This window comes from Mauremys reevesii, linkage group 2, assembly GCF_016161935.1.
Source record: "Mauremys reevesii isolate NIE-2019 linkage group 2, ASM1616193v1, whole genome shotgun sequence".
In the NCBI taxonomy this organism is placed as follows: Eukaryota; Metazoa; Chordata; order Testudines; family Geoemydidae; genus Mauremys; species Mauremys reevesii.
Genome location: NC_052624.1, coordinates 170,767,056 through 170,783,901, shown reverse-complemented (window position 1 = coordinate 170,783,901; position 16,846 = coordinate 170,767,056). Strand labels below are relative to the sequence as shown.

Here is a 16,846-nt window from a genome sequence, read left to right as displayed (position 1 = left end):
GTCTGAATTTTGCACACTGAAATGACTGCATTGTTTAGTGGATGGTTCCAGCAGATGGCACTAAAGGTTAACTTCTAAAATGCTTCGTACTGCAGGAGTAATGCTGTAATATTCTTAGGTCACGTCAAGGACGCTTGGAAAAAACTGACATGCAGAGCTTGCTTTACATTGGATCTAATACAACTCTCTAGGTGACTTGTAACCTCAGAATACTCTGCAAAAATATTTTGTTTTCACTAAAAGAAAACAAACTGTGTCCAACACAGTCCACTCCAGATTAAAATATTTGAAACAAACAAAGCTCACCAGATGAAAGCAGAATCTGATCCTTGAGTCTGCATCTCAATCTACTGAACAATGTTTGACAGTGAGTCACAGCTGATGTGGAATTCTGGAGAGATTCAATGTAAAACCACTCACATATACATTCTATTCAACTTGGGTGCAATAAAAATAGACTAGAAGTCAGAGATTAATTTTTCCACATAAACATTGAGGCACATGAGTGTTAGTCTGAATGCAAAAATGTATCTCTATTGTAAAAAATTCAAACCTCAGGTCTTTTCACAACTAAGGTTGGTAGGTATCACAGGGTGGCAAACTCTTTGGGTTCAAGATGCAAATCTTTTGTGTCCAGACCCACCCCACCTAACTTTCAACAGCGGGATAGTTCCCGGTTGTTCTTGCAGATAATGCTCAGAACTAACAAATAGGGCCTGGTTCTCCTCTTAATTTGGTGTATATCAGGAAAAAAATCTATTGAGATCAGTGGCAGTGTGAAATGAGTGCAAGTGAGAGGAGAATCCAAAGATGTGCCAGCCCCAGTATACTTTTGCTGCTCCCAGTGAATGAAAAGGTGTTCTAATGAACATGGGGCTAAAATCTCTGATGTAAATGGGTAAGAAACCATTAAAGGCAATGCTGCTGTATCCATGTATACCAGTTGAAAATGTGCCCCCTGAATTGTAACTTGGTTTCATGCAGAATTTATAAAGTAAATGCAGGTATGTTTCTTCACTTCTAGCCTGAGAGCTTTAACTTTGAAGTTTAGTTAATTAGGATTGTTAAAGCAGCAAAGAATCCTGTGGCACCTTCTAGACTAACAGACGTTTTAGAGCATGAGCTTTCATGGGTGAATACCCACTTCGTCGGATGCAAGTGTTCACCCACGAAAGCTCATGCTCTAAAACGTTTGTTAGTCTATAAGGTGCCACAGGATTCTTTGCTGCTTTTACAGATCCAGTCTAACACGGCTACCCCTCTGATAGGATTGTTAATTAACGATCACTCATTTGAGTTGCAAGTGTTGGGCCTAATCTTGATTGAAGTCAGTGGCATTCAGGCCCAAAAAGTGTGAGCTTGCTGAAGTGAGCTTGCTGAGTATTTATGATATCATAACTTTGTGTATTCACTTAGAGCCGAATCTAGTGCCCCATAAAGTCAATAGGTGTCTGTCCACTGATTTCAATGTGGATTGCGTCAGACCCTTCTACCTATAAAGAATGACTGTAGAATTCAGCCATTCTGAGCTGGTAGCATTTGCAGAGAGGTAATGAGTACACACGGCTCAAGGCAATAGAGAATTGGGCCCAAGGAAAATTGCTGTTGGAAAACCTATTGTTTAACTTTCTTCCTAGGTTGTTGTTGATTTAGTGTTGTAATTATTTATTTTCTTCATCTTTTTGTTTAATTATGATAACTTGCTGTCTGGGAAGAATACAATCAAGAGTACTGTTGGACTATAACCTTATGGAGCAGATGCCACGCCACTGAAGTGGCACAGGCTTTAATGGGAGCAGAATTTGGCCTTCTCCCAGATGGGAAGATTTGTTAAATATTCTCGCATTAGGATTCTGAACTCCAAATATTCAAGCACATGAGTTCAGTAGGACTGATCACAAGTAAAATTGCTCAGGTGATGCTCAAGTGGCTATGAAGCCAGCAAATGAGCCCCGCTCATCATTAAGCTATAAAATAATAAAAATACTTTTTCTTTTAAATTAGCTTGCACAGATGTTCACTGACACGTCAGTATGTCCTGTTTGCAGCAATGTCAGCTTTGTGCGAAGCGCATCCACCCTATTCTTGCCCTGTTGCCCTCCCCCTCCCCCCCTTTTTCTGGAACCATCTCAGACTTTCAGCATTTTACCTGTTTCTTCCCTTCTCCCCACAGAAATCATGCGATCTAATGGATTTTGTTTAGCAAACACTGAAACAATAGTTATTGACCACAGTATACCAAACGGAAAAGACAAGCACCTGGATGTAGATTCAGCAGAGCACTTGTAAGTATACATTGTTCCTGAGTATTGGTGTCTTTAAATTAATTGTAACCGTCTCCTAACAAACACAGTGCTGTGGGAAGACCTGTGTTGGTAAAATTGCCAGTCTGGCTGATTAAAGGTTGGTTAATTTGGCTGGTCTGTAAGGGTCTTGTCTATGCTGCAGCTGGGAGTGAGCCTCCCAGCCTGGGCAGACAGACGTGTGCTAGCAGGGCTTAACCTGCCATGCTAAAAATAGCTGTGTAGACATTGCAGTGCCAGCAGAAGCTCAGGCTCCCCGCCCAAGCTCGGATCCAGGGAGCAGGGTAGGCCTGAGCTCAGGTGGCTAGCTTGAGCCTACGCCATGCTGCAACATCTACTCAACTATATTTGGCATGCTAGCATGAGCTCCACTAGCCCAACTCTGTCCACCTGGGCTGGGAGGCTTATCTGTAGCTGCAGTGTAGACGTACCCTAAGGGCCCATTGCAGCAGTCATAAAAATCAATAGAAAGACTCCCAATGGGAGTTGCAGTGTCCCTAAAAGAGACTGGCCCTCTTATGATGGAAAAACTGTGGATGCAACATGGGCCCTCAAGGGCGAAAGGTACAAAGGGTCTGATTTGTGTGACAGAGTGCTGAGAACCAGTAGCTGACCCAGCACTCTGATCACTCAGCTTTAATTAGTTCCCCCAGAAAAGGCCTGCTGGAGGAGTGGAGTATTTAATTATCTAATCAAACTGTGGGGTGGGAGGACTGATGAGCTAAGGAGCTAATTATCCTACTAGCTGAGAGGATAGTTAAAAAGCACGGAAAGGAAGTGCAAGGGGGGATGCTAGCAGAGTTCAGAGGACGCAAGAGGTCAGGATGGTGAGAGCGCTCTCTTAGAGAAAGGGCTGAGGACTAGGGGAAACTGCAGAGAGAGCTGCTGCACAGGATTGTGATGGTGGTTTGGTGGAGGTAATATCAGTAAAACTCATGGAGGTGCTAACAGACAGAAAGCATCCCAGGCTGTTTGTGTGGATCTCAGAACAGGAGCGGACACTGGCCTGTTACAACTTGTCTTTCGTGAGAGCTGGATTGAACCAAGTGTGTGGAAAAATGAAGGATCCTTAGAGAAGTGAAATCCTCCTAGGAGGCAAGTAATTTATTACTCAGTAACTAAAATATACCTTCTTATTCGTGATTGCTTCCCCTTTGGGTCTGTCTTGTAGGCACTTTGGGGATAAAGCTTTCAAATAGAGTTTGAGTCGATGAGTATGTTGACAGACTAATTTTTATGGAAATCCATTCCTGTGAAGTTCTGTCATGCCAACTGATTGATGTTTCACTTTAATAGCTTCAACTAGATGGAGGTAACAGTGTATTCAAGAATTTTAAATATTTGCAATGAAAAACATTGAACTACCCATTAGTCAAGCCAGTAAAAACCAAGGGAGGAAAAACATCATGGATAAAATGGACAGAAACTTGGTTTCCAAACTTAAGGTCTTTTCTAAACTTCATTTAGAATGTAATCTGTATCAGTTTGCTAAAAGGTTTAAAGCAGGGGTCTCAAAGTTCTGGCCCGCGGGCCATCTGCAGCCCGAGAACCTCCCCAGTGTAGCCTGCGGGGTCCAGCAATTTTGAGGCTGGATCTCCCTTGGTCCTGCCTGCCACCCCCGTGCGCCCCCCCCCCAACATGCTTTCCCTGGCAATTTAAAATGGCCTGGGGCCCCACCCACCACCAGCAGCGCAGCGGAGCTGAGTGGCTGCCAGCCCCTCCCTGAGGCCTCGGGGCTGGGTGGGGCGGGTCTGTTCCTCTGCACACTACCCCTGCCCCGAGCGCCCCTGTGACCAATGGGAAGCTGCAGGGGCGGTGCCTGGGGGCAGTAGCATGCGGATGCCCCCTGGCCCGCCCCGCCCCGCCTTGGAACCCCAGGTAAGTGCTGCACCCCCAACCCCCTCCCAGAGCCTGCACCCCCACCCCCTCCCCATGTACCCCTCCTGCCCCCAAACTCCCTCCCAGAGCCTGCCCCCCTCCCCGCACCCCTTCCAGCCCTCAAACATCCTCCCAGAGCCTGCAACCCCACCCCCTCCTCCTGCACCCCCACCCTCTGCCCCAACTCAGAGCCTGCCCAGCACCCAAACTCCATCTCAGAGCCTGCATCCCAGACTCCCTCCCCCTCCCAAAGTCCCTCCCAGAGCCTAACCTCTCACCCCTTCTGCCCCCAAACTCCCTCCCAGAGCCTGCATCCCAATCCCTTATCCCAGACCATCTCCCCCACCCAAACTCCCTGCCAGAGCCTTAGGCAGGTGGGGGAGCGGAGTTTGAGGGGGTGGGTTCTGGGCGACATGAGTGACATTATTGGACCACTGGGAGGATTTGAGGACTGGCCCTGGCCCTGAGGTAAATCCCTGGTTTAAAGGATATTGAGGTCCCCTGTTGTAATCAATGGGAATTTTGCTGTTGACTTTATTGTGGCCAGGATCTTGCTCCTTGTTTCAAACTTTGATCCTTGATAACATAGTTTGAACTGCAGCACGTATAGAGCCATAATCCAATGGCTGGAAGTAGGCGTAAAAAGATCCAGTGTCTGGAAGCTGAAGTCATCAAAGCTGAAACTGGAAAGCAGACATATATTTTTAATAGCGAGGGTAATTAACCATTGGAACAGGTTACCAAGGGCCACGATAGATTTTTCCAACACTTAGATTCTTTTAGCAAGACATCCAGTCTTGATTTAAAAATATGCTCTAGCCAGCCAAAAGTTGTTAGGCTACAATTGGGGATCAGCTGGTGTAATGCTGTGGCCTGTGCTATGTGTGAGGTCTGACTGAATGATCAGAACGGGCCCTTCTGGCCTTAAAATCTGAGAAATACATAACTGATGCAGGGTTTTCAGATGAACTGTGATGAAAGAAATAAGCCAATGAAACAGGAAGTTTTTACCCATTCATATTTTAAATTCAGAAGTAGCTTGTTTTCTCTTGCAGGGAATGGTTCAGAAGTTAATAACTGCAAATGTATACGTGTGCTGTTCTTATGCTGAAGTGAAGTCCTTCCTGCAGTTGTATTTTATAGCAGGGATAGAACTGGAATCACTTATGTAAGACGTGGTTTTGTCAAAGGCAGTTAGTGACGATTTCCTATATTGCAGCTGTAAATGTAGGTTGATAATCTTGAGTGAAAGTATACATTTTCTGGAGTGTTATGGAATCCATTTGCAGTCTGTGTACAATTGAATTGACTGGATAGTGCTTTCTGTCTGAAATAAGAGCTAATTCCTGTTTGACTGACTAGTATCACCTGAAATGAAAACTGGTAGATCCACATTTTTCGTCAGCAACTCAAAGATATCGTAAGCTAAGTAGGGCTTGGCTAGATTTGAATTTGGATAGGAAATTTGCACAGAATACCTACATGCTTCAGAAAGTGGTACTGGAGATTCAATAGATGGCACTCTTTCCTTTAAGTCTTTACTGAACTGGTGTCCAACATTCAGAGGCTGTCATAAATATAAAGGGAAGGGTAACCACCAGGGGTGAAAGTAACTTACAGGACTTACCGGTACTGCTGGAGTCCTGAGGAGGGTGTGGCCTCATCTGGAAGAGGTGTGGCCTCAACCAGAAGAGGCGGAGCCTCACAAGATTTAAAGGCCCTTAGGCACCGGCTGTGGCTGGGAGCCTCAGGGCCTTTAAATCAACCCGGGGCTTCCAGCTGCAGAGGTGGCTGGAAGCCCCCGGGGCTCACGGGCAAATTAAAGGGCCCAGAACTCCGGCCACCACTTTAACTCCCCCGCAGCTCTGGCAGCCAAAGCTGCAGGGGGAATTTAAAGGGCTCGGGGCTCCCCGCAGCCATGGGAGCTCTGGGCCATTTGAATCCCCGCCCGAGCCCCGAGCGGCCCCAGCCCAGCCGCCGGAGCTGCAGGTGGGATTTAAGGGGCTCTGGGTTCCCTGCAGCCGCAGGAGCTCCGAGCCCTTTAAATCTCGGCCCCAGCCTGGGTGCCGAGCTGCAGGTGGGATTAAGTCCCCGCCATGGAAGCCGGTGCAGTCCAGCATGGCATACTGTCTCTTGCTGGTACACTGGACCGGCTTACTTTCACCTCTGGTAACCACCTTTCTGTATACAGTACTATAAAATCCCTCCTGGCCAGAGGCACAAAATCCTTTTACCTGTAAAGGGTTAAGATGCTCAGGTAACCTAGCTGGTACCTGACCAAAAGGATCTATAAGGGGACTTTCAAATAAGATACTTTCAAATCTGGGGAGGGGGAAAAGGCTTTGTTTTGTCTGTTCTTTGTCGGTCTGTTCTGTGTGCTTGCCGGAGACAGTTCAAGAAGGCAAGCAATCCAACTCAATTAGAATTAGTAAGTAATAATAAGGAAATGTGTTAGCTTACTTTTATCTTGGCTTGTGATTTTCTTTGTCTAGAGGGAGGTTTATCCCTGGATTTGTAACTTTAAGGTTTTGCCTAGAGGGGAGATCCTGTATGTTCTTGAGTCTTTTGTTATTCTGTAAAGTACTTACCATCCTGATTTAACAGAGGTAATTGTTTTACCTTTTCTTTAATTAAAATTCTTCTTTTAAGAACCTGATTGATTTTTCATCGTTTTAAGATCCAAGGGTTTGGGTCTGTGTTCACCACTACCAATTTGTGAGGATATTATTCTCAAGCCTCCCCAGGAAAGGGGGTTTAGGGGCTTGGGAGATTATTCTCAAACCCGCCCAGGAAAAGGGGTGTAGGGGGTTTGGGGGGATATTTGGGGAAGGTAGGGCTCCAAGTGGCCCTCCCTAAATGTTTGCTTAAATCACTTGGTGGTGGCACCATTACTTAATCCAAGGAATAGGGGAGTTTTTAATCTAAGCTGGTAGAAATAAGCTTAGGGGGTCTTCATGCGGGTCCCCACATCTATACCCTAAAGTTCAGAGTGGGGAGGGAACCCTGACAGAGGCATTAGATTGTGAGTGGTGCTGTGTTTTGTAAGATCCATAAAATGGAAATCCTGATCACTCTTCACTAAAGATGTTGTAGCACTTTTGCAAGTAGGAGGGTTAGTGCTGGTGTTCTGGCCAAATGCCAGTTTGAATAATTATATTTTGTCCCTTTAATTTCCCCTGTAATTTTAGACCCTGTTTTGTGCCCTATGTGACATTGAATGGCCCGGGAAGGATTCAGATTTAGAATTTCACTTGGCCGTATTCTTCACATCCTGTCCTGAAATGTGTTGCACTGTTGCAGTATGCTGTGAAACATTGTGTTCCATCCCAGAGGTGACAGAAATGATCCCCTTGGGTATAGTTTGTAAAGTGCTTTGTAATCCTTTGAGAGAAAAGGTGCTAAACAGACTCTTCTACTCATTATAATTTAGTCACTGGTTTGCTGTACATGAGCCTTCTCTTACAAGGGTTGTTTGGACCCTTTGGGCCAGCAGCAGGTGGTGAAAACTGTGGAGTTGGTCATGCTGCTTTCTAGTAAAAATTCACTGTAATAGAAGATGTGCATTTTTAAGGACAACCCTACTGTAGTGTTATAAGCATGTAGAGCTCTGGATAGGCGATTTTTATGTTAGCAAATGCAAATAAGTTAAATAGAGAGCTATGCTGAAATACTAATGTTGGGAATAGAACATTGCCAGAAATGTAAAATCCTACCATTTACTATCAGGAAGAGAAAATGCTACCACTGACCTTTAAGATCTACCCATAGAGAGCAGAGGCGCTATATAGATACTGATCTTATGCGGGCTGATACATGGGACCAGGTTTTCTTCTCCCACCAATTTTACACTAGTGTTACTTCATTGACGTCTGTGGAGATATTCTTGGCTTACAATCATGTAAATTATGAGAGGAGAATCAGCTAATACTTTCTTCATCAGCAGTGCACTGTCCCTGATTCTCCTCTCACTTACCCATGATTTACACTGGTGTAATCATATTGTAAGGAGAGAAATTACCCGTTTTGCATCAGTGTGTACAAATGAGAGGAGAATTAGACCCTTTGTGAGGATGTTGTATCTTTTGAGGGACTAGGGAATAATTGGTGAGGACAGAGGAAGGAATCTGCATTTAATTAATAGTCTGAAGAACTATTGTTTCAGAAACTCTCACTTGGGAAAAAGACTTGTTTGTAATGACTCAGAAGCATGTTATGTATCATACTGCTGTGCTGTCTGAAGCGGTCTCCTTAACTGAGTTCAGCTTCACATGAAGATTTTAAAATATTGCAGAGTCTATGGTGTATGTCCCACTTTAAACAGAAGTGTCATCTGTTCTTCAGTAGAGATACTGATGGGGGAAAGATAGAATCTTAACAGACCTGTCTCCTGCTTTTCTAGTTTTCTCACCCTGAACATAAGACCATGGAAAATAAATAGAAGCCTGGTGTCAGAATGCAATGGAGTGTTTAAAACATTCCTGCCAATGACTGGTGAGGCTTCTGAAACCAAAAGAAAGAGTTTGATGGAGAAATTGGATGTGGGTTTGGAAGCTTTTGGCTGCTATTCTTTGCCTCAGCACTTTTGGTTCATCTCTGGAATAGCGTGCCCTAATGGCAATCGGTGATAGAGTTGCTGGGATGACTGTAGTCATGTTACTCAGCTACAGCAGTCTAATCAGTTCAGATGAATGTGATGACCCAGCTTTGCACTGAACTATTTAAGGCTCCATCTGTTTGGTCTCTCTTCAGAGAATTCGATGATGTCTAACAAGATGTCAGAAAATATGAGTATTGGCTCCATCCCAAGTGAGGCAGGTCCCATAATGCAGCAGCATGAAGGTGGTGCAGAAGATGTCAAAGGAGGAGAAACCAAGAATAGGATCATCTTTTATTCTGGTCCAGCTAAACTTGGTTTGCTAAAACCGTGTGTGAGTAAGGGATGGCATTCAGGCTGTAGGGATTAGAGAGGGATATACAGACTCTGCAAGAAATTGTAGTCATTCTGTCATAGTTTAGTTCCTTATTCTGGTTTGTTGCAGAAGCCAAATACAAAGCCTTGTATATACATGGAAAGGATTATATTTCCATTTTCAGAACCAAAACAAAACCAGATTCCATTCAGACTCTGTCCTCTGTGTTCTCAGAACAGAAGCATTTGAAATAGCTGCCAAAGGCTGTGAGAATGAAATGAGAGGATTTGGTCCTCAGTTACATCACTCATTTTTCCAGTGCTTGCTTGCTAGCTTCCTTTCTTCATGACCAGCATGTTTTAACCTAGGAGAGAGTATGGTGGTTCACTTGCATATGAGTGTGTGGTTGAGTGGAATTAGCCCTAGAGGTTCTTCTTAAATGCTTCACATGCAGTCATTCACATACCATAGTTTGAACTTCTCTTGGCTAGTAAAATTTAATCAACTCCTGTCCTAGATCTCTGGCATTGCCTGATAGAACATTGACTTCCTGGGAACACAGCCTTCCTATGGTTGGTTGGCAGTAGGGGAGGCATGGAGAAAAGAATTCTCAAGAATGACTTGACTACTGTTTTTGACCTAGGCCAACTTTCTTATGACACACTAACAATGTATCACAAATCCACAGTGCTCAAGTACTATGATGACACAAGCCATAGGTGGCAACTATCATACGAGGGTGCTCATCCTTGTGGTAATAATTTTTAATAAACACTGTTGGATAACTTACTACCTCCATATGGTTACCATACTATATTATGAGGTTTGATTTGGTTTTTCATTCAGTGAATGTATTTAAGAAGATAGCCATCCTATTTTACTGAAAACAAACTGATCCTCCCTCAATTCATTTCCATGGTTTAGAAAGACACAGGCCTACTGTTAACTGGGGGTGACATGTGTGTGTGGGGGGGGATCTCTCTAGTCGTGTAACACTCAATGATTCTGAAACTGGCAGTAGATGCCATAGTACTTTGGCCAATGTATCAAAGAAGCGTAATTACAATCTGTCAATGGTTCACAGACTGTGATCTGTGAGCCACCAGTAGTCCATATGGGCCTTCCTTGGTGGAGTATTCTGAAAAACAAAGCACTGCTTCATTAGGGTGAAGCACTGAGGTACTGGAAGAAGGGGTGGATCCCTGGGAGGATCGTTCTCTTACAAAGTAGTCGGCACAAAGATAAAGCTGCAATAAAGCATTAGAAATACTGTTACTCTGGTCTGATGTGAACTAAGGCTAGTTGGTAATACTTACTCAAACCATTGCCCTGCAAGGTGAGCAAGCAACATTAGCTGAAGGTACAGCTCAAGAAAGCATTCTTGTTTGTGGACTTGTTTCCACATGGTTCCCTAGCAGGTATCTTTCCTCATTGTTTCCTGGAGTCAGTCTTCAGTTATTTTACCTCTCTTTCCACAATTTCTGTTCATTCTTTCCTTTGTCCTCCACTCCTTTGTCCCATGTTGTGTAAGTGATTTGACACTTTTTTTTTTATTTTAGGTTTGAAACCGTTAGTGAGTTTACTTCAGAGCTAGAAGACACTGATGATCCAGCAGCCTACGTCACCAACTTGACATATTACCACCTGGTCCCATTTGAGACGGATATTTTGGACTAAGGCTTTCCGGGGACGCAGTCAGCTAGCATCCAACTGATTTCTTTGCTCATAGACTCTGCTTTCCCATTGCTCTTCTATGAATAAAGCTGTGTGATTAAAACCAGCAGAGCAGTTGCTGCAGATATGCCACGAAACTGATTTTGCAGCTTAGCCCTTCATTGTGACTCAAGGAGATACCTTGCAAGGAAGTAACTGCTTCAAGAAACTCCTTTTTCCCTGAAAGGAATGTAGCAAGATCTTAGGGCTACTTGGATCCAAGGAAATAATTTTTGCAAAGGCCATGGCAACCACTACACTGACAAAACCATAAGCGATCGTGCTATTGTTTGGCACCAGTGGTCACTGGTATACAGTGCAACTTGTACAAAAGACTACCCTTATTAGCAGTCACAACAAAATATCCCCAGATGTACTGAGTACACTTCCACTCCACCTTTAGTAGAAGACCACCTCTGTTAAGCAATCAACGTTTGTCAGTCCCTTTATGTGGTCACTTGAGACAGGTCCCATAGTTTGCTGTGTGTTCAGCTGTGAGATAAGAGGTGCCTTACATATAATGTTACAAATACCATAGAGTGCCTACAGGAAACCAATGCGCAATCTGATTACTTTAACTCTGTTAATCCTTGGGTGTTGTTTAATCATCCGAGAGCTGACTTCTTTCCTTTCCTTTCCTGAAATAGGAGAGCAAACTGGCATTGCAATGGAAAGCTTATAATGCTGCAGTACCTTGAATTACTTCAGCGTTCTGGAAAGCTGATAGGAAGGCTAAACTGCCTTGCTAAGAATGGTCAGTGCATGCCAGGCACTTGGATCTGGTTTTTCTCTTGGACCAGGAAATCTGAGCAGTGCTTGCAGTTGTTTACACAAGATGGATAATTACCTTTGCGTATTACTTTCCAGAGAACGGGGAGATTTAAGCTCTGTAGAGACTGATAATTAAAGATAAACTACAGCTTATTTTACGAGGACAGGAAAAAAGAAACCACCCCAGCTCAGATAGTCCGCTTAACCCACCCCCATAGACCTAATGGGCCTGATTCTGATCTTGCCTACACTGGTTTCATACCAATGAAATTCTATTCACCTCAATGGAGTTATGCCAGTGTAAGAAAGGGCAGAATCAGACCCTAAAGGCTCTTTACTACTGAGTAGTGCAATGTTAACCTCTCTTAGAGCTCAATCTTGTAAGTTGCTGAGCACCCTGAACTCCCAATATGAGCTCAACACCCTGCATGGTCGGGCCGTGACCTTTCATCAAGCATTTAATGTAGTAATGGCCAGAATTAATTTAAAGAGATATGAACTGAGAAGAGTGCATTTTGAGCTGGTTATCTGTACAATAGCTTTGCCTTGGTCCTGAAGAACTTGGCACAGCTCCTCTCCTGTATACTCTTCAGTGCTCTGTGTATAACAACAGTAAACAGAATTTGCTAATGTACATAATAAATTATTGAGAATCCTAATTCCTTTACACAGTATGTTTTTAAAATATATATTTAATTAAATAAAATAACTCACCTTAAGTATGATATCTTCCATTTAAAGTGTTGACTTCCATTTATTTTTCATGGAGAGTAAGTCTCTGAGACCTGAGTCCTTTGCTTTTTCCTCCAATAATTTTGGAAACAGGTTGAGTAACTGCTGCTTTTCCTGTTCTGCTTATGTGTTCATGCTGCAGATATAATTAATACCCAAGTGAAAGCTACAGGGCTGGATACTGATCTCACCTCTGTGTAAACATGGATTAACACCACTGCCTTCAGTGGAGCTCCTTGGGATTTATACAGGTGAAAATGAGATCAAATCTAGCATCTATAGTTTCTCAGGGTGGAGGAGTTCCTTAAGATGGAATGTAATGGGAAACTTCCTTGTTTCGTGTTCTTGAACTAGATTTATTTTCTTTGCCCACTAGCTACAGGTCTTCAGTCTATGCTTCCAGCTGATTATTATTGGGTAGCAGCATTATCCGATGGAAGGGGAACTGGTCTGGGCATTGGGAGACCTGAGTTCTGTTCCTTGCTCTGTTACTAATCTGCTATGGAACGTTGGGCAACTGTACTTCACTACCTGTGCCTCAGTTTCCCCATTTGAAAATTCTACCTGCTATCTCCATTTTACAAGTGCCTACGCCCCACTGACTTCCACTGAGACATAAGTATTCTTGTAAATGTTATCCACTGATACTTTCCTACCTTTTGTAAAGTAATTTAAGATGTATGGATAAAAAGTTATATTAAAGCTAAGTATTATTATCACTAAGTTTAAGAGCAAGTGACCTCTCTCATAATGAGAAAACAGGTCAAGCTGCAGACAGGAGAGGAGATGTTGTGGGTGGGTCATTTTATTAAATCTGTGAGATTAAGGTTTAGTTCATAACCAGAAGTTGCACTGGTTTCAGGTAAATCTGTTTTTAAAAACTATTTAAATTGGTGCAAAAGGCTGTGTGACTACACTTTATGAAATCACCCCTTTAGTTAAACTGGTGCAACTTTCTCATGTAGATGAGGCCTTAGTCCTTGTACCAAACATAAATTTGGAAAAGGATAAAGTATTAATCATGAATATGTCCACTTCTAAAATTCAAAATGGATCTAGTACTAAGTAAAAATCAAACCATAGCATGAGGGGTGTGGGAGCGTTCACTGCCACACATAGAATATGCACTTTAATATTATCTGACTATTGCACACAAAACACTACATTAAAAGGATCTTATGAAGGTTCCAAAGTCAAGTCCTCAAAAGTTTGCCAGTGCAACCTTAATTCGTCCCCTGACATGTATGTGTTACGATTCAGTCTTTAATTACATGACCACATACTATTTTCCCACAGGACTCCTGCCTCATTCAGGGCACAGAGTGGGCCTGCTCTGGAGATAAATCAGGGCTGTCTAGTAGAGGAGATTGTTGTCTGTAGGACTCTTGCTTCATTTGTTGCAGAAGTTGGAAGGTGTGCAGCAAATGAGGCAGGACCCCTCAGGAAGAGAAAAGATGTACATAAAAGGTTGTTACAAGGAGGAGGGAGAAAAATTGTTCTTCTTAACCTCCGAGGATAGGACAAGAAGCAATGGGTTTAAATTGCAGCAAGGGAGGTTTAGGTTGGACATTAGGAAAAACTTCCTGTCAGGGTAGTTAAGCACTGGAATAAATTGCCTTGGGAGGTTGTGGAATCTCCATCATTGGAGATTTTTAAGAGCAGCTTAGACAAACACCTGTCAGGAATGGTCTATGTAATATTGTCCTGCTATGAGTGCAGGGGACTGGACTAGATGACCTCTCAAGGTCCTTTCCAGTCCTATGATTCTAGGGTGGTGTAGTTTTGTGGGGTTGCGTGCATGCACACAGTCTAGGTTGTTTTTTGTTTTTGTTTTGAAAAAGCAAAGTGAAAAAACAGAAATTCCATCATGTGGCATTGTATTGACATACACATGGGTCATCAGCAGGGTTGAGACTTTAGATCCACCACGCAGATCTGTGGCACTTGACCTAACAGTAACTGATAGAGGATGACAACCTACTACTGCTATGTGGACTAGCACTAGAGGAGGAAGAGGCACTGTCAGTGAGTTTCAAGGTATTTGCTGACAGCAGAGGAATGATGAGACTCAGGAATAATATGTTCTGTTCCAGTATCTAAAAATGAGTATGCTTTAGTGGGCATAGATTCAGCCCAAATGATTAAAGTTTGGCAAAGTTAAAAGCAACTGAAAACAGGGTCTTATAATAGGAAGTGTTATACAACCTTAATTATAGCTGGTGCTGCCAATGCTAGCTTTTGCTTTTGGCCAGGTCACTTTTTGATAGGTCACTGTTGATCTTCATTATAATTCATACACGTTTATAAAAGTTTTTTTAAAAGATTAATACTTTGTACTGCAAATGAACAAAAGCTTCTGATTTCGCCACCGAAATGCCGCCGAAATTCGGCAGCATTTCAGCGGGTGCTTCACCGCCGCTGTGGTCCTTCGGCTGGCACCCGCCAACTGAAAAGGTTGGGGACCACTGATCTAAGTGATTCTATTAAGTTCTCCTTGTCTTTTAATATAGATAAATGTTCTGTTTTTCCTACTATAATTTGGTTTCTGTTCTACTGGATAATATTAGTATATCCAGCAGTATTAAGAAGTGCATGCAGCACATTACAGGGTAGAGGTGACAGTAGTACTTGGGCCAGTATTCAGATCTAGGAGGCAAAAAAAGTGATCTGCAAGGATACACTTTTAGAGCAGCAATTGAAAGATACATAGTAAAGAAGACTCAACTGACTGACAGAGGAAAACATCCCGTTTTGATCACCAAATGTTGGGTTTGTCTGTGCAGAAAGTTGCACTGGTTTACCTATAGGTATGACTTAAAGTCAATTTAATTAGACCATTGCCAAAGGTTGTTTGGATATTCTTAAATCAACATAAACCAGTCAATAGCATGCAACAGAAATGTAAAAGTGGGCTAGAAAAATGTAACCTGTAAATACAAATGCATATTGCTTGAGTCATAGGGCCTGAGTCTTTACTTAGGGACCCAGATCCTACACTGCAAAGCAAAGCATTTGTTGCTGGCCATAAAAGGATTGGCCTACTGTAGCTGGGAGATCCACTGATTGCACAGAGCTGATGCAGCAACTCCTTTGCCACCGCTGCAATAATGGGTAGAAGAAAAGGGTAATTTCCCTTCTATTCCCCGGTTTCCAAATGGGACGTTTGGGGCCACTGACAGCCAATGCAATTTAGAGTAGCCTTAATGCTGCTCTACATTATGTTAGGGGACTAGCCTGGCATACAGTCAGGCCAAGCTTATGGGGATCACAAAAGCCTTCTTTGTGCATGTACGCTAGCTTCATTGTGTATCCCTGAGTTGTAGCTGAGGAGTTCGGCCACTCATACTGGAACAAATCAGGAATAACTCCATTGAGATCAATGAAATTACATAGTATAAGTGAAAGGAGAAGTGGACCCAGGCTGTCAATCTCTATGAAATATTGAATGTCCAGAAGCAAATTAGATAACCTGGCAGTGATCAGTCAGGTTGGGCAAAGCAGGAGCTGATGGGGGGGATTCCTCCACTACATTGACTGGGCTAGGATTGTTTCTCCCCTTGGAGCTTGTCATTCCATTGAAAGAATGTGCCTGCAAAGTGAAGCTATGACTTTAGCGATTTTGCCTGTCCATTTCTGATCTGTGTTTTTTCGAGACTCCTCCTTTTGTGAAATAGCAGCACGTTATGTATTACTGTTATGCTGCTAAGGAATAGGAAATTAGTTATTTTAAACCTACGGCTTTGCAATCACACTGGAACCCCTTGATAACAAAGTTGATTTATTTCAGAAAAAAATCTTTTTGTAGGAGAAGAGAATATGTGACAAAATAATCCCTTCCTCCTTTCTCAGGAGAGGTAGCAGGGACTTCTTTCATCCCCTACAGTTGCAGGGAGTGGTGGCAGCTATTAGTCTTCCAGAAGCTTCCATATTTTCATTCATTCCCAGCCAAGAACAGCTGCAATGAGTTTGAAAAATTCCTCCTTGAACCTTGTCTACACTGGGGATATGACCTGGTTTCATCCACTGGTGGCCAGGCAATGGTGTAACTGCCTCTCTGCAACCCTTAGCACAGACGGACACAACCACTATTTGTGAAGTCGAGCTTACTCCTGCTTGAAACCAGGCTAAGCTCCATCAGTGCAAACTGTGGCTCTCCTTGCCCACACTAGGTTTTGCACCAGTGCAGCTACATCACTGGTTGCTCACTGATGGCAGAGACAGAGGCCAATGTAAACAAGGCTCATGGAACAAAGGCTATGTCTATACTATGGAGCCTAAACCCTCATAGCCCCTTAGTGTATGCAAAAGACATCGTTTTTCTGTTGGTGTAGAAGCACCACCTCCCCACATGATGTTAGCTATGTCAGCAGAAGCACTTTTCTCTCAGCATAGCTTCATCTACACTGGGGGGTTTGTCAGCAAAGCTGTGTCACCTGGGGTGTGTGGTTTTTTCATACCTCTGACATAGCTATGCCTATAAAAGTTTTTAATGTAGACCATGTCAGAGGCAACCTCCCTCCCTCCTTCCTTTTTTGCATC

The 16,846-nt window shown here is 43.3% G+C and overlaps 1 protein-coding gene across 2 annotated transcripts in view; it reads left to right on the top strand.

The window, feature by feature from the left end:
- PXDC1 (PX domain containing 1) overlaps window positions 1-12,283 on the top strand; it is a 33,263-nt gene extending 20,980 nt beyond the window's left edge. Inside the window, exons 4-6 of one of the 2 annotated variants that reach the window (XM_039527541.1) lie at window positions 2,174-2,285; window positions 3,291-3,398; window positions 10,651-12,283. In XM_039527541.1, coding sequence (XP_039383475.1) covers window positions 2,174-2,285; window positions 3,291-3,384 — 206 coding nt within the window. In that variant the 3' untranslated portion in view covers window positions 3,385-3,398; window positions 10,651-12,283. The remainder of the gene's footprint in view (window positions 1-2,173; window positions 2,286-3,290; window positions 3,399-10,650) is intronic. The other variant, XM_039527540.1, reaches the window with a different exon arrangement.
- Window positions 12,284-16,846: the final 4,563 nt, after the last annotated feature.